Source organism: Trachemys scripta, chromosome 2, assembly GCF_013100865.1.
Source record: "Trachemys scripta elegans isolate TJP31775 chromosome 2, CAS_Tse_1.0, whole genome shotgun sequence".
Lineage (NCBI taxonomy): Eukaryota > Metazoa > Chordata > Testudines > Emydidae > Trachemys > Trachemys scripta.
Window position 1 is genome coordinate 223,743,091 of NC_048299.1, and position 18,704 is coordinate 223,761,794.

Here is an 18,704-nt window from a genome sequence, read left to right on the forward strand (position 1 = left end):
ATGTGGGGAAAAGGAAGTTTGATAATGAAGAGCTTTTCAGTCTAGTAGGCAAAAGTATAAGAAGATACCATGGCTGGAAGGTGAAGCAAGACAAATTCAGATTAGAAATAAGGAGCAAATTTTTAACAATAAGGGTAATTAACCATTGGAATAGTTCACCTAAGGTGGTTGTGGATTCTCTTTCACTGGAAATGTTCAAATATTACATGTTTTCTAAAAAGATATATGCTCTTGTTCAAACAGGAATTAATTCAGTGAAGTCCAATGGTCTGTATAATGCAGGAGATCAGACTAGATGATCATAGTAGTCCCTTTTGACCTTATCTATGAATTTCATTAATATATATTTTTCCAAAGGAATTATCCAGTTGATTATTATCTATATCTATTGCCTTCTAAACCTAAGATTTTAAGGGGAAAATATAAGTCTCTGATGCCAGCTGGGCTCCAGTTTCCATTTCTTGCAGCAAAGCACGTGTTTGCACCCAGAAAATACAACTCCAACATTTAGTTCTTATGTCTATGGTTGTACATTGCTGATGCTAGTTATCATTTCATCTGAATTTAAATTGAAATAATAGATTTCTCCTTTTGTATGTCTTAAATATAGAAAATACTTGACCCAACAAATAGCTTCTTGTATTTTTTTTTTTTTTTTTTTGGTTTGTTGAGTGTTTACATTCCTTCAGACATACACTAGAATCTTGCTAATTCACATTTCACTAGTCCTTTTTTCTCAGGCCATAATGTGTGTACAAAGCCAGCAGTGTCTGTATAATAGCCTACTGCTGTAGAGAGGTATGTTGTTATGAATACTTCATTACAAAAATATACCACAGAACATTTACTAGTGTACTATATAACTATACTAACATAAATTATTAGAACTGCACTGGTTAAATAAATGAATTTTGCCTTATACTTCTTTTATGTTTTGATTATTTGCAAATCTCATCACATAGTAATCATAGGACCATCCGGCTCATTTCCATGTCATCAGTGTGAACTTAGATACCACATTGCCTCCATTTGTAATACACAAAGAAATTTTATTATTTTTAAAACTGTGTTCAAATAGTTTTATTCTTTGAGTGGCAGGATACAATATCCAAGTAATAGTCTTCACGTGGAGTAATACTGAGTGACATGTTCAAATAAGTTATGAATGAGGAACTGTTAGTGAGACTGAATGTTTGGTTTACAAACTTTTCAAGCAGGAAAAGAGATAAAAATGTAATGGATGTATTTGAGATGGCCAGGCTTCGGATGCAAGCTCCAGTCAGACGACCTTCATCAAAGGGTGCAGCTGACCCTGTCAATGTTCAGAATATCAGGGAATTCAATGAACTTAAATACACAGGCAAGTGGATTTTATCCTTTCTGATTGGAGGTTTATTTGCATCTCTTAATCATTTCCTAGCATTTAAAAGAAAATTCAGTAATCCTTCTCACAATTGCCCTTAACACAAACACTATCGACAGGGTCCTGGCCCTCACTGTATCTTCTTTTCCACTGGCATTCTGGTTTAACTAAACAACAGAGGGTCCTGTGGCACCTTTAAGACTAACAGAAGTATTGGAGCATAAGCTTTCGTGGGTGAATGCCCACTTCATCAGACGCAAGTAATGGAAATTTCCAGAGGCAGGTATAAATCACTATGGAGATAACGAGGTTAGTTCAATCAGGGAGGGTGAGGTGCTCTGCTAGCAGTTGAGGTGTGAACACCAAGGGAGGACTGCCTCTGGAAATTTCCATTACTTGCGTCTGATGAAGTGGGCATTCACCCACGAAAGCTTATGCTCCAATACTTCTGTTAGTCTGTTGTTTTTTACAGATTCAGACTAACACGGCTACCTCTCTCATACTGGTTTAACTAGTGAGCTGAGGAGTCCACTGCCTGCTACATCATGGCATAAATAGTATGGCCAGGGAACCACTATATCCAGCTCATTCCTGGCTGCTAAAACAGCCCCTTGGAATGTTTTTAGTGGCATTGTATAACACATTCTGTGTTGTTTTTGTGGAGCATTTATATCAATTTGCAGTGCAAAATATTTTGGTTCCCCAAAATGATGATATACTTAACTTCCATTAAACAGGAAAGCATATGAATGTTTCAGCAGCTTTTTAATGCACTTGTGTGTGCAATGATCCATTCTCATAAAGGTGCTGAGAGGTGTTTTTGAAAATCCCAAAGTGGCTTTGGAGCCCAAGTCCCAGTGAAAGTCTACAGGATTTGTGCTCTTAAATAATTTAGGCACTTTTGAAATCCCACCCTCAGTGTCTGACAGCAGTTTACACCTGACATATCTGTGCTTTCTTATTAACCAAAAGAAGTATCACCACAATCAAAATTCACTGTGTCAACCCTTTAATTTAGTTGTTGTCATTACCATAGAATCATTGAAACTCCTAATCCAACCACTACTAACCATCCCAGGTATTTATACATTGTTACGGTCTTTGGGTTTGTTTGTTTTCTGGCAAATTGAAGTTGCTTAGTTATTTTTTTTCATTTGATACACTTTACCGCCATCTATAAATTATTTTTATGAAGTGGCATTTTAACATATTATTACAAACATCCACTTTTTTTGCCATTATTAGTTTTGATAGTCCTAGTGCTTTTAAATGCATGTAGTTCACATTTTTGAAGTAAATGTTTCTGAAATAGTGTTGTGATGAAATTTAAAATTCACAATCTATGCAACAGATTCAGAAACACGAGCAGACTTGAGATATATGTACCCCGACCCCCCAAAAGATGATCAAACCTTAGATATTCAACAGCAGGCATTGCTAAGAGCGCAGCGGAAGAAACTCAACAGAATGAAAATGAGGAGGGATGCAGAAGGTAAGAAAAGAGTGACTTGAGAGAATGAAATGTATTTTTATTGGCTTTGTTTTTGATATAACTGTAATAATCCTCAATTATAGTTTTAAATTTCCTTTAACTTATTGGCTTGCTCTGAAGAATGCATGCAGGTTCACAATAATTTGTTGGAAAACAGAAAGGTAAAGCTACTGTTGAAGTTCTATATATTTTAATACTACATAATAAAGAAAAAGCCAGTCTGTCTATCTGCACTTCCATTGTTAGAGTGCATGCTTCCCCTTGGTTCTTTGGGAGTAATTTTATTGTGATTTCATGATTATTTTAAAAAATATAGCAGAAGTTTAGGGCAGTTCCTGTTTCTTAAAATCTAAAGAGTCGTAAATAGCTTCCCTTTCTGGAAGATGAGTTTGACAGAAGTGACTGAAGATGGTCTTCAGTCATTAGCAGATTAGTTCTGCAAGGCAACAATCCTGCCACACTCATCACAGATAGTTTGGAAACCAAGAATTATTTAGACTGAAGTTAGTATAGCTAATAATGTGTCTCTGACTTTTGAACAAGAAATATGCTGAGGAATAGTGAAGACAAAGTTCTGCTGTTTTCAGTCTCAAAACCAGCCTTACACTGCAGATCCCCTTTTGGAGTATTGAAGACAGTGGGGCAGGTCCTTAGCTGGTGTTAATTGTCATAACGCCATTGAAATTCAATGGAGGATTTGTCTCTGTTTCTTGTTAGGTAAATTAACTTTTTCACTTTCATTCATTTTCTGTATGCAATAATACAAAATGTCTTTGAACCAATCGTCTGCCATTTCAGTACCTTGGGTCTTATCTTCAAAGCCATCAGTGGGTTAGGATGCAGCTTCATAAGTGACCACTTCTCCATTCCATGATGCCCTAAAACAGTTGACCTTCTCTGTAAAAATGCAGTTGACAAAGCACATGAGAATTGAAGTCAAATTGTACTCTGAGAAATTTTAGCTGTGGAATGAGCTTTCAGGGTCTGACCACTTTCAGGCAATGTTGCAAAATCCTCCTCAGCATAACTTGGTTAATTGGGAAAAAGAAAGAACAAGAGAAACAGATAAAAACAAAAGAGATCCCGATCAGACCTTCCTCTAACAGAGAAGGGAGAAGAGCAAAAGACCTATGAAGTACACTAGAAGCTTTGCTATACAGATCTAATTGACTTGGGAAGCAATTAAATACTACACTGAGGGGCACTATAGAATGCCCTCAGATCGCTAGATACATACAGCTAGAAAGACTAAATTAGTATAGACTTTATTTCCTGCATGGTGGTAGTTTTGAGGCTACAGCCTTCGTGAAAGAGGGAAGAAGACCCTACCTGAAAAACAAGTAGTAATCTCACAAATTCTGCATCTACACCAAATCTCAACTCACTTGAAATGCCAGAATGCCAGAAATGCCTGCAGTAGACTGGATACAGGTCATCATAACATAATAATCACTCTTTGTTTCATACTGTGGATTCAGTGACATCATCTAAATGTCATCTTTCTTACATATTTTAGTTAGTTAACATTATTGATATTACTGATAGAAATGAATGTTCAGAGAAAATGTCCATTCAGGTGAATGGAGCAGTTCTCACCTCTGCCAGACCTGTTGTTTCAGGATCTCTGAAGACTCAGGTAGACATAATGGCATTTGCTTCACAGTTTTGGAGGTTATTTTGCCACCATAAAAACTAGAGACTTTTTGTTGTAAAGAATGCTCAGATTCTGGAATGCAAGGCGCATTATCACAGGCAAGCTGTTACTTATCTATCTGCCCAAACTTGTCCAGCTCAGCTCCTGGGGAGAAGCCCTTCTCATAAAAATTGCAATTTGGAATTTCTTGCTGACCTACAGTGCCAGTTGCTAAAAGTTTGGAATAAATGCTAGTAAAGGCTTTAGTATTCCTGCCACTTGTTGCTTTTGTTGGGGAAAAATAGTTCTTTTGCAACTGTCCTAGGAAACCTGGATAGTATCTTACTCTACAAGTCATCCCAATATGACTAAGGGTGACCAAATTGGTCCTGAAGGACAAAAGTTGTGTTTATTGCGAGATAAGCTAAAAATATGTTATGCATTAATGAGGAAGATGATGAATATTTCTTGGGTTTGTTCTTTCTGTGACAGGCTTTTCTGGTGTTCATGTACACTATAACTTTTATATACAGTATATAAAAAACAAACGTATATAAAAATACACTTCGTGTCTTAAATTGTGACCTTCTTGGAGCAGGGATCTTTTGAACTGTAATATTTTCCCAATCAGATTAAGTTTCTGATTAACAGGCCACATTGCCTTTGAGAAGGCTCTGATTTATCTGGAGGAGTGTGCTTTGCCAGCTATGAAAGACAATTTTGACTCATTCCATTAATTTGAGTACAGATTGTCAATTTCATCTCTTGCCAATTCTGAATGGATAATGTAGTTTTAAATAACATTAATCTGAACAAAGCCAGATGTTCCCTTTTCCAGGGCAGTTTAGATTGGCAGACAAGTAACTGAACCCTGAGAACAATTCTGGGAAATCTCTTTATTTTTAAGCTGCTTCATGGTCCTTTTTTTTTTTTTTTTTTAGAATGGATTGACCCTCATTTGGTGAGATTTAGTGTTCAGGGAGTTTATGGTTCCAGTTCATATGATCCAATGGAGAAAGTCTCTTGGTCCCTTTCTCGTAGTGAAAGAACGATGTCACTCTGGCTCACGCTTCTGGGTACTGCGGGTGGCCGGTGAAGTGCTCTACTGCACTTGATCTTAGCTCACGGAGAATGGAGAAAACCAAAGCCCACCAATTCTTTGTCCTCCTTTGTCTTGTGACTTTCATTGTCCATCTTCTATTTTACACTTACTTATAGTCTGTTACTGTCACTCCTACTCTGTAGTTCTGGACAAGAGAAATATGTGCTCTTTGCCTTTTCTCTGTTAATTTTCCAATTAACCTTCCTCAGAGTCAAATTCAACTCCTTTTTCTCGAGTGAAAATGGATCAGACGCTTTTCTTGTTGTCTCATTCAAGGGAAAAAGAAATGAGTGATATAAATATATAGTATGAAAATTACACTGCTGTTGGCTCTAGAGGCAAAGACAGTAATTTTAGAGATTCTGCTAACATTGTTGGGGGAGCAACAATAAAAAAATATGTGGCTGATGCAACTCTTATAAATAAATGGAGATATACCCATCTCATAGAACTGGAAGGGACCTTGAAAGGTCATTGAGTCCAGTCCCCTGACTTCACTAGCAGGACCAATTTTTGCCCCAGATCCCTAAATGGCCTCCTCAAGGATTGAGCTCACAAACCTGGGTTTAGCGAGCTAATGCTTAAACCACTGAGCTATTCCTCCCCTCTTCTTTATATAAACATTTATTACTGTATTTTCCCTAGGTTTTTAAATAAGAGAAACATTTTAAATGTTAGCTGCATCGTAACTTTAGAAACTAACACATTTCTAAACATATGACAAAAGTAGTTTCAAATACTACACTTGCCCCTGACTCTTGGCAATTTTTGTCATTTTGCAATCTCTTTCCTGCTTTTAATTGTTTTCCTTTCCCTTCTTACTAGTGTCATACAAACAGGAGAGCTGAGTGAATAATGGACAAGTTTAAGGCTGTTTGTGACTTTTTATACTTAGTCTCATTCTTTTTAAAGTTTAACCTTAAGTTACAATGTCCTGGCTTTCTAATATTTGAGATGTTAATAGTCCAACTTTTTTTCCCCATTCATTTAACAGTGCTTTGTGAACATTAACTCCAACTTACCCAAGTTTTTGGTCTAAGAATTCCTTTATTACTCCTAAGTTCCATTTGGCTATTTTTATATAGTAGCTATTCAGATTAGATAGATTTTAAAGCCCTGAAGTTTAAGTTTAATCCTGATGACTAATAGAATATTGAGTATGGCTATCCATTAAGATCCTACATCTTTTTTTAATTCACCAATTTATTTTAGATAAGTAAAACATATTTATTTCATTTATGAAGAGTGGGGCAAGAAAACAAAAATATTAATATTATAGAAGTGGAAATCATCTTTATTATAACAGAATAATACACTAATTTGAGTCCTTTGGCACATCTTGGAAGGTTAACTTTCTATTTGAATTGCCAATTCAGGGTGCAGAATTAACTTAGAGATGGATTCCTTTGCTTGAGCTATATGATTAGCATATTTTAATTTAATTTTTTATATTTTATTTGCACTTGTTAATGGGAATGCTGCAGACACTGATTTTAATTAAAAGATTTGTGTAAGATGTAGTTTTAAGGCTTTAAACATCATTCTTCTTCTTATGTGTATTATAGTAGTGCCCAGAGGAGCCCGGGTTAAGATCAGAGCCTTGTTGTGGTAGGTGGTATACAGACCCAGAGTTAGACAAGGTTCTTGCCCGGAAACTTGTCTGTGAGAAGACAAACAATACAGCAAGAGCAGGGTAGAGGAAGACTATTAAATATTTACAATTTCTGTATACCTAAATACACTGTTCTTCTTTGAGTACCATTTCCTATGTGCATTCCACACATGGGTACTCATGCGCAATGTCTTTTGGCCTGCACATGTTCTGTAGCTCTTCTCGTGCTCCCGATTAAGAGTGTAAGAGACAGTGAGATTGTCTCTGAGTTCCATATCAATCAAACAAAATACCTGTATTTTTTCCAAAACCTTGCTTTTCCTCTGAAGATAAGAGACTTCACTCCATCAATATTCAGCATGCCCTGGCATTCTACCTGCAAGGAACCAAACCCATTAGGAAATCACCAAGACATTTTATTGCTACAGGAGAGAGATATCATGGGCAAGCCATATCCTCCCACTGCTTGCCAATCACCCACATGTGGAATACACATAGCGATCAGCACTCGAAGAAGTGGAGGTTACTTACTGTAACTGGAGATTCTTCAAGATGTGTGGTCCCTAGCTGTATTCCACTACCTGCCTTCTGTCACCTCTTTTTCTATTGGATTTGCGGTAAGAAGGGGAACTGGAGAGGCATCCACCCACACTGCCTCTTATACCCTCAGTTGGGACCACGAGAAGAGCTACTGCACATATGTGGACCAACAGACACTGCTTTGAAGAATTTCCAGCCTTGTTGTGCATGCATACCCATGTATGGAATACAGATAGGGACCACACATCTGAAAGAGCCTTCAGTTACAGTTAAGTAACCTCCTGTTATATGAATGTTTGGGTTTTCTTTTCTTTTTTTTTTTTTTTTTTTTTTATAAATATCAACTTTTCCAACTGTCCTCAGCTTAGCCATCATGTTTCCTGAATAATTGTAGGCATCATGGTTACAAGTGATGTTTGAGAAAAGATTTGTCGGAGGGAGGGGTGAGTAGCCTTACAGATCAGTTCAGGGATGGTGTGCCATGTATTGTAATTTTAAAATAGTTAATAGCTTAACTGAATCGTTTTTGAACACCTGATATTGTCATAAGTTTCCATATGAAATTTAAAGCCACCAAACATGACTTTATAGAGAAGAACTTGGCAGGGAGATGAGTTACTCCATGGCACCCATGCAGCAAATAATACAGTTTTAAATAATGTTCTGCAGCAGGTTCTGTACTTATGGGCGTGTATAAAATTCCAAATTTTTGAGCTTAAAACCAAAAATATACCATATCTAAAACAAGCTGGCTAAGTAAAAAGTTATTATTTTATGAAAATTATATTAAATGGTGTATTCTCTCAATAACACTACCGTAATTGCATTAAATGAAGACAGTATGCAGTTCTTGTGGTAAGAAACAGTACTTCTTACCAGCTACGTGATTAGTTGTTGTTTATTATATGTATTACAGTAATACCAAGAAGTCCCAACCAAGATCACTGCCCCTCTGTCAGGCGATGGACAAACATAGTGAAAGCCATTCCCTACTCTAAAGAACTTACTGTTTAAATAGACAAGTCAGGCAAAGGTTGGGAGGGATAACAGAGACATAGAGAGGTGAAGTGACTTGCCTAAGACCAGAGAGCAGGTTTCTTGGTCCTGGTTCATTTGCCCTATCCTCTAAACCAAGCTGCCTCCCCAAAGGTTAGTTACTTTCCGTATTGTCCGTTTTGATGCTCTATAATAGGAAGGTCACATTGATTGTTACTACCAGGGTTGTCAGAATCTGCTCTGAGGAACCCAGTGTAAATTTGCTCTTTAGTTACCAAATAAAGATTTCTGCAGCAGAAAGTAGGTGTGTTTCCAGAAGTTGATACAATATAACTTCTAATGCTAATATCATCAGATTAACCTTGAATACATTTAAAAATCTTGTTAGTAAGTACAAAAACTGGTTAGTTTGGACATTCCTATAATAATCCTTAAGTGTATTTAAATTCAACAGCTGTCTTGCACAAAGCCAAGAAATAAACAAGTTGGTATTAATTTGTTTTGCCACTTAGAAATATAGTTTTGATATGCAAATATATTACATTTTGTTCTTCATTGGGAGAGACTTGTGAATACACATTTGGGGGGAATGTTGTGTATTTGTAACAATACCAGATTTCCTTCAATAGCAGTTTGAATATTTACATTAGGTCCATCTAGTGACACTTAAATTAATATTAAGACAGCTAAAGCAAATTTTGCATCAAAATATTCCCAGTTTATTTATTAATACAGTGAATATGACTGTAAAGATAAGACTTTAATAAGGAGTGATTCATTGTGGTGTCCATATTTGTGTAACAATATTTTGCTAAAATGTTTAAATATGTTCTTGTATAATCAGTGTTTATGTCCATTACTTTTTTTTCCTCCCTGGGCTGTGATGGCTACTATAGACTATGATGATTCTGTTCCTGACTTTAACCCACGAAACATGGGACTGGTAAGAAGAAACTGAGCTCCCCTTCCCTCCTCTCCCCAATATGCTGTTTTCATTTTGTTCAAATGTGCAGAGTGTTGTGGCTTGTAGTTATGTTAATTTTGGACGGAGTGTACATTAGAGTACTATTGAAATAGGAAACTAAATTTAACTAAGCTTGCAATCTGTCTGGATAACTGGCAAGCTAGAGGAATAACAAATAGGATACTTTATTCAGGGCTCTTTGCTGAGGCAGGAAATAAGCTCCATGGCTGTATATCTTAATATATACATATGGCTGGATTCTTCACTGCCTTTTACTTGGTATAGTCACGTACATCTGTGCAAAGTTAGGAGTAGAATACTGTACCTAGTGTGAGTTAGTGGAGAATGCTAATTTGGTAGAACTTTACACAGTTATATATGACTAAAGGTGCAAGGCAGTAAAAAAATCAGGCACTTTTTTTTTTCCTGGTTCAGTGAAAAGAACTGAATAAAGTGCTATCAAATTCCAATTCTCCACTAATTCACACTGGCCACAAGAAGTGCAATGAAGAATCAGGCACTTAGAATGTCACTTAAACTATTATCCTTGCATTGTCTCATGATGCATAGCTAATAGAGCAGTTATGTATTCAGCATAATGTTAGTAAACTTTGGTTGTAAATAACTCCCTGAAATTTTCCTTTGGAGGGTTGATTTGCAGTAAATTTTCAGTTTCCATTGTCTCTTTCCTCTTTGAACTCAAAATTGATAGACATTATAGTGATTCTCAACACAGAGAAATCCCTTTACAAAACCAATTCTGTAATAAATTGTTGCAGTTGCCGCCATGTTGTTTATTACAAGTTAAACCTTTAAAGTATGTAATAAGGATAGCATAATAACAAATACTAAGCTATGTTGGGTTTCAGAGTAGCAGCTGTGTTAGTCTGTATCCGCAAAAAGAAGAACAGTAGTACTTGTGGCACCTTAGAGACTAACAAATTTATTAGAGCATAAGCTTTCGTGGACTACAGCCCACTTCTTCGGATGCATATAGAATGGAACATATATTGAGGAGATATATATACACACATACAGAGAGCATAAACAGGTGGGAGTTGTCTTACCAACAACAACAACAACAGTTGTAAGACAACTCCCACCTGTTTATGCTCTCTGTATGTGTGTATATATATCTCCTCAATATATGTTCCATTCTATATGCATCCGAAGAAGTGGGCTGTAGGCCACGAAAGCTTATGCTCTAATAAATTTGTTAATCTCTAAGGTGCCACAAGTACTCCTGTTCTTCTTTAGGCTATGTTACAGTTGCATAAAAGTACATTTTTTGAACTCAGTACTATCAAGGACTTGATGTCACAGGGGATTAGTAAAGGATTTTGAATCTTTCTTGTCTAGATCACTACTTTGAATACAATCCAAAAGTCATGAAGGATATTCAGTATCTTACGTGAAGTAAATTGCCAGTCTGGGTTTAATTCCTAATGAACATGGGTTCATGTTACACAAAGAACAGTCACAACTGACACCCATGTAGACAGTTTTAATAGAGAGGATTGTTGTGGAAAATGTCCAAAGTATGAATTGTTAAGGAAAGTCTCAAGTATCTTTAATCCTATTATTTTTGCCAATAGAACAGGACTGAAGCCCATTTGAGAGCACTGCACTGTTTTGTAGATATAAAGAAGACTGTAAATTTCCAGTACTGTTCAGTGTTGTTCTAGCTGTGTCAGTCCCAGGATATTAGAGAGACAAGGTGAATGAGGTAATATTTTTTATTGGACCAACTTTTGATGGTGAGAGAGACAAGCTTTCAAGCTACACAGAGCTCTTCTTCACATCTGGGAAAGGTACTGAGAGTGTCACAGCTAAATACAAGGTCAAACAGATAGTTTAGCATAAGTAGTTAGCATATATGCTAAGGGACCATTCAAGATGAAGTGGTCCGTTAACAATCTTGTACTCATAGGACAAAAAGGGGTGTTAGTAGGGTACAGATTGTTGTAATAAGCTGTAAATCCAATGTCTTTATTAAGACAATGATTTGTAGTGTTTAACAAAGTTAAGAATTTAAGCTCCCAGGCTTATCTTTTGAAAGTGTTGTGCAGGTTTCCAATGCACTAACTACTATGAGGGTGAAACCAGGAAATCACTATGCTCTCGAATGAACAGGAAAATGACAGAAGACAGAAACACCTGTGGGTGAACACTTTTCACAAAGCGATCCCTTTATATCTGACTAGTCAGTCCTCATCCTCCAAAGAAACCTGGACAACGGTTTCAAAAGTCGAGCCTGGGAGCTTAACTTCATAACTTTGCTAGATGCCAGGTCTATTCTACAGGCTTATATTGGAATAATTACTTCGTTCAGGGGGGTGATAAATCCACACCCCGGAGCAGCGACGTTATACCAACCTAAACCCTATTGTAGATAGAGCTTCTGCAGTCAACATAGCTACTGCCTCTCAGGGAGGTGCATTAACTATTCCAACAGGAGAATCTCTCCCATTGGTGTAGGAACATCTTCATTTAAGTGCTATAATGGCACAGCTGCACCGATACAGTGTTTTAAGTGTAGACCTGCCCTTAATAAAGACACTGGATTTATTGCTTATTACAACAATCTGTAACTCACAACCCCCCCTTTTTGTCCTATGACTACAGCTATGTTAAGGGGCCACTTCACCATGAGTGATCCCTTAGAATATGTGCGTTAATAACTACTTAAGGTTTCTCAAACGGGGTCGTGACCCCTCAGGAGATCTTGAGGTTATTACGTGGGGGTCGTGAGCTGTCAACCTCCACCCTCAAGCCGGTGGCTCTTTTTTGGTTCTCTCACTATGTTTTTTAATTTGGGGTATACATTTAAGTTGAGCCTCTATTATGGTGTCTTTTTAAAGTAACCATGCAGCTTGCAGGGATTTTACTTTTGGTGCTGTACCTTTTAATTTCTGTTTAACTTCCCTACTAATTTCTGTGTAGTTCCCCTTTCTGAAATTAAGTGCTACGGTGTTGGGCCACTGTGGTGTTTTCCCTGCCACAGGGATGTTAAATTTAGTTATATTGTAGTCACTGTTACCAAGTGGTCCAGCTATATTCAACTCTTGGACTTGATCCTGTGTTCCACTTAGGACTAAATCAAGAATCGCCTCTCCTGTTGTGGGTTCAAGGACTAGCTCCTTCAAGAAGCAGTCATTTAAGGTGTCAAGAAACTTTATCTCTCCATTCTGTCTTGAGGTGGTATGTACCCAGGCAATATGGGGATAGTTCAAATCCCCCACTATTATTGATTTTTTTTATTTTAATAGCCTGTCTAATCTCCCTGAGCATTTCACAGTCACTATCACCATCCTGGTCAGGTGATCGGTAATATGTCCTACTGCTATATTATTATTCGAGCATGGAATTACTATCCATAGAGATTCTATGGTATAGTTTGGTTCATTTAAGATTTTTACTTCATTTGATTCTATGGTTTCTTTCACATATAGTGCCACTCCCCAACCAGCACGACCTGTGTTGCCTATTATATGTATATCCTCACATAATATGAGGCACTCTAGTTCACCCATCTTATTATTTAGACTTCTAGCATTAGTATAGAAGCACTTGAAAAGCTTGTCACTTTTTAGCTGTCTCCCATTACATGATGGCATTGAATGAGACTTTTTTTCATTTGACTGTTTCTCATCAGATCCTACCAGTATTTTATCATCATCCATCCTTTTCTCCTTATTAGGACATAGGGAATCTCCATTAATAGATCCTCCTGTAAGGAATGTCTCTGTCCGAACCATGTCCTCCTCTGCACATGTCGGCTTTCCACCAGCCCTTAGTTTAAAAACTGCTCTACAGTCTTTTAAATTTTAAGTGCTAGAAATCTGGTTCCATTTTGGTTTGGGTGGAACCCATTCTTCCTGTATAGGCTCCCCCTTTCCCAAAAGTCTCCCCAGTTCCTAATAAATCGAAACCCCTCCTCCCTACACCATCGTCTCATCCACGCATTGAGACCCTGCAGTTCTGCCTGTTTAACTGTCCCTGCGCGTGGAACTGGGAGCATTTCAGAGAATGCTACCATGGAGGTCCTGGACTTCAATCTCTTACCTGGCAGCCTAAATTTGGCCTCCAGGACTTCTCTCCTATCCCTCCCTATGTCATTGGTACCTACATGTACCATGACCACCGGTTCCTCTCCAGCACTACACATAAGTCTGTCTAGATGTCTCGAGAGATCCATAGCCTTCTTATCAGGCAGGCAAGTCACCATGTGGTTCTCCCGATCATCGCAAACCCAGCTATCTATATTTCTAATGATCAAATCGCCCATTACTAATACTTGTCTTTTCCTAATAACTGGAGTTCCCTCCCCCAGAGAGGTATCCTCAGTGCGAGAGGATACCACAACATTGTCTGGAAGGAGGGTCCCAATTATGGGATCGTTTCCCTCTGCTCCAGTTGGATGCTCTCCTTCCTTGAGGTTTTCATCCTCCTCAACAGCACAGAGGCTGTCAGACAGGGGGTGGGACCATTCTCCTGTGTCCCGGAAAGTCTCATCTATGTTACCTATCTGTCTCCCTTAGCTCCTCCAGCTCAGACACCCTGGCCTTCAAAGCCTTTACACGGTCTTTGAGAGCCAGGAGCTACTTGCACTGAATGCACACATACGCCACCTGCCTATTGGGCAGGTAATCAGACATGCTGTGTTGGGGGCAATAAACTGGGTAGCCCCCAATCTGTTGGTGGACTTCTGCCTACATTATCTTTTTACTCCTGAAGTTGGTTCCTTTGTTGAGGTTTTGTTTTTATCAGGGTTTTTTTGTGTGTGGCTTACGTTTAAAGAAGTTTAAGGAATGTTATGTGTATCTAGCCCCCCACTCTCCCACTCCCCTTCTCAACTCCCTCACAAAACTCCCATTAGCTGCTCCTGTTCTCTAGCTCCTCTGGTTGCTTAGGATCGGGTTTTTTAAAGCCCTGGTCTTCCTGAGTAGCCCCGCCCCCTGGTTAAGGGCTGATGAATGCTGAAGGGCGTAGGGATCAAAGCCCTGTTAATAAGCTCTCAGCCTTGCCTATCAGGCTGCTTGGCTCAGCACCCACACGTTCAGCACACTGTCCCCAAACAAACAGACCACATGGTATATTTCAGTCCAGCAGCAAGCACCACAACAAACAAACACACACACAACAGACATCAAATTTACCCCAAGGGTCACGTAATTGCTCCTCCCTCACCAGGAGAAGTCCGTCGCAAAACTCCCATTAGCCGCTCTGTGTCGCTCAAAAGCTTGTATCTCTTACCAACAAAAGTTGGTCCAATAAAAGATATTACCTCACCCATTTTGTTTCTCTAATTTCCAGTACCATCAATCTGGCACTTTTCAGAACCACTAGAATACTAATAAACAAACCAGCAAGCAAAAAGCAAAAAAAAAAAAAAAAACCCAACCAAAAAAAAAAAAAAAAAAAAAAAAAAACCCAACCAAACAAAACAAATAAAAAAACCTAGTACAGCTGAACTGAGTGTCTTCTGTTTTACTTTTTTAGTTCAGAAATGAATCCAGTGAATTCTTGAAAAATTCACTATTGGAATCTGAGAGTGCGTTCATTGGTGAGTTTACTCCTCTTATATTTAGCAGTATTTATGTTTATGTTCAACATGACATTTGATGTGGTGGTATTGTTGTTCTCAAACAAAGTGATTATGCTGCTATTTTAAAAGTCTCAAACCAGTAGACTTTTCCAGTGGAGTTGGTAATTGTCAGCACTAATTACATGTGTTGGGAAAGTCCTCTCTAACTTAAAAAACGGATGTTAATGTAATCACCTACTCCTTTTTGTCCTCCTTTCTGTGCTTTGCTTTTCATCAGTGCTGTACTATATAGCTCTATTTTTACTGTAATGATTTTCAGACCTTAATGTGCCATAATAGCTTGCAGTTTTATTTTAGACATCGTATAAGAATTCTTACTTGTCCTTCAATCAAACAAGACTTTGGTGGTTGAAGTTGGAAATGGAAATGAAATGGAAACAGAACAAATAGCCTAAATCCATTCTCTGTTATATGTACTACTAATTAAGATTAACAGGGCATTCAGACTAAATTGATTCCCCCGACTGAAAGTTAGCATTGTCTTTTATAAGAGCCATATCTCTAGCTGGACCTAAATTCCATTACATTGTCTCCAGATTCTGCAGCATTGTGATGCCACTGAATGAGAATTCTCCATAAGCTTCATTTTTATAAAGAATTAAAGTTTTAAAATGAGTTAAATATTACGGCTTATTTTGTTATCAAATTCCATTTATTTTATGCTCTCCCTGCATTTTAAACTTTCAGTACATCAGATATTTGTATTGAAATTGTCCAGGTGAACCTGGATGTTTTGGCAAGTTATAGTGGACAATGGGACTTTTGGCACCTGGGGAGCGATGGGAGGCAATTTGAGATTGTGGGATAAGCAAGTTATCTGGATGTTTCTGCTAAAATGATCAGTGAAATACATAACAAAATTGATAGATAAATATTCTTTTGTTAGATTTCAAAGGGCTTGGTCTGCACTTAAAAAAAAATCAGGCCCTGCAGCTGTGCACCACTATAGTGCGTAAGTGAAGAACCTACCTACACTGTTAGGAGGGGCTCTTGAAGGTAATCTGCTTCCCCATCAAGCTAGTGCTCTCTACCCGGGGTTAGGTTGCTTTAACTGCGTCGCTCACTGGGGTGAATTTTTCACACTCCTGAGCAACCTAATTTTTTAGGTAGACTAGACCATAGTAACCTATTGAGGTGAATGAGGCTGTTCTGAGCTATTGTTTCATGAAGCTCCATTAGCTTGTGCTTGATTTATATTTGGAAGATTGATCTTCAAAACTAGGATGATTAAAATGTGTATACATGTGTATGTTTATGTGTATATTGTAAATGAGCTTAGATTCTGTAGCACAGTTCTTTGGCAAGAGTAGGGCAAGATGACAATTCTTCAGCAAATGCTTTATAATCATAGATAGAGGTCTACACCGTTATGCAAGATACAGAACAATTCATTCAGCAGATTCAGTTTAAAACTACAGGTCTTCCATTCTGAACTGATGTAGTACTCTAGGCCGCCCAGAGGATTCAGGGGGCCTGGGGCAAAGCAGGGGAGAGGACCGAAAAAAAGGCGTCACCCGCTGCGGTGCTTGTACTTACCGGGTGGCGCTCCGAATTGGCGGCGGGTCCTTCAGTTGCTCTGCATCTTCGGTAGCACTGAAGAGCCCCCCGCCGACGAAATGCCACGGATAACCTGGAGCGACTGAAGGGCCCCCCGCCGCTGAAGTGCTGCCGAAGACCCGGACCGCCGCCGGGTGAGGCGCCTCTAGCCAGGAAAGGGGTTCTCAGACAGGACTCGTGGGGCCCGGAGCCTGGGGCAAATTGCTCCCAGTTTGATATAATCTGCAAACTTAATAAGCATACTTTCTATGCCAATTTCTAAGTTGTTGATGAAGATTTTGAACAGAGCCAGTCCCAAAACAGAGCCCTGCGGAACCCCACTTGTTATACCTTTCCATCAGGATTGGGAACCATTAATAACTACTCTGAGTACGGTTATCCAGCCAGTTATGCATCCACCTTATAGTAGCCCCATCTAAGTTGTATTTGCCTAGTTTATTGATAATATCATGCGAGACCGTATCAAATGCCTTACTAAAGTCTAGGTATACCACATCCACCGCTTCTCCCTTATCGACAAGACTCATTATCCTATCAAAGAAATTGGTTTGACATTATTTGTTCTTTACAAATCCATGCTGGCTATTCCCTATCACCTTACCACCTTCCAAGTGTTTGCAGGTGATTTCCTTAATTACTTGCTCCATTATCTTCCCTGGCACAGAAGTTAAATTAACTGGTCTGTAGTTTCCTGGGTTGTTTTTATTTCCCTTTTTATAGATGGGCACTATATTTGCCCTTTTCCAGTCTTCTGGAATCTGTCCGATCTCCCATGATTTTCCAAAGATAATAGCTAGAGGCTCAGATACCTCCTCTATTAGCTCCTTGAGTATTCTAGGATGCATTTCATCAGGCCCTGGTGACTTGCAGGCATCTAACTTTTCTAAGTGATTTTTAACTTGTTCTTTTTTTATTTTATCTTCTAAACCTACCCCCTTCCTCCCATTAGCACTCACTATGTTAGGCATTCCTTCAGACTTCTCAGTGAAGACTGAAACAAAGAAGTCATTAAGCATCTCTGCCATTTCCAAGTTTCCTGTTACTGTTTCTCCCTCCTCACTGAGCAGTGGGCCTACCCTGTCCTTGGTCTTCCTCTTGCTTCTAATGTATTGATAAAAAGTCTTCTTGTTTCCCTTTATCCCTGTAGCTAGTTTAAGCTCATTTTATGCCTTTGCCTTTCTAATCTTGCCTCTGCATTCCTGTGTTGTTGTTTGCCTATATTCATCCTTTGTAATTTTGTCCTAGTTTCCATTTTTTATATGACTTCTTTTTATTTTTTAGATCATGCAAGATCTCGTGGTGAAGCCAAGGTGGTCTTTTGCCACATTTTCTATCTTTCCTACCCAGCGGAATAGCTTGCTTTTGGGCCCTTAATAGTGTCCCTTTGAAAAACTGCCAACTCTCCTCAGTTGTTTTTCCCCTCAGTCTTGATTTCCATGGGACCTTACCTGTCAGCTCTCTGAGCTTACCAAAATCCGCCTTCCTGAAATCCATTGTCTCTATTTTGCTGTACTCCCTTCTACTCTTCCTTAGAATTGTGAACTCTGATTTCATGATCACTTTCACCCAAGCTGCCTTCTACTTTCAAATTCTCAACGCGTTCCTCCCTATTTGTTAAAATCAAATCTAGAACAGCTTCCCCCCAGTAGCTTTTTCAACCTTCTGAAATAAAAAGTTGTTTGCAATGCAGTCCAAGAACTTATTGGATAGTCTGTGCCCCGCTGTGTTACTCTCCCAACATATATCTGGATATGTTCTATTCACACGTTTGCGAGGCATTCTGCCCTGAGACATGACTCTGCTGCTGATGCCTCCTTCAGGACAGTGGTTCTCTGCT

General features: G+C 38.5%; 1 protein-coding gene across 5 annotated transcripts in view; it reads left to right on the top strand.

Annotated features, from left to right (window-relative positions):
- CSPP1 (centrosome and spindle pole associated protein 1) overlaps positions 1–18,704 on the top strand; it is a 141,489-nt gene that overhangs the window by 102,148 nt on the left and 20,637 nt on the right. The window contains exons 25-28 of one of the 5 annotated variants that reach the window (XM_034763051.1): positions 1,215–1,360; positions 2,715–2,855; positions 9,635–9,681; positions 15,205–15,268. In XM_034763051.1, the coding sequence (XP_034618942.1) occupies positions 1,215–1,360; positions 2,715–2,855; positions 9,635–9,681; positions 15,205–15,268 (398 nt within the window). Of the gene's footprint in view, positions 1–1,214; positions 1,361–2,714; positions 3,026–9,634; positions 9,682–15,204; positions 15,269–18,704 lie in introns of those variants that run through there. The other 4 variants (XM_034763047.1, XM_034763050.1, XM_034763049.1 and 1 more) reach the window with 4 other exon arrangements.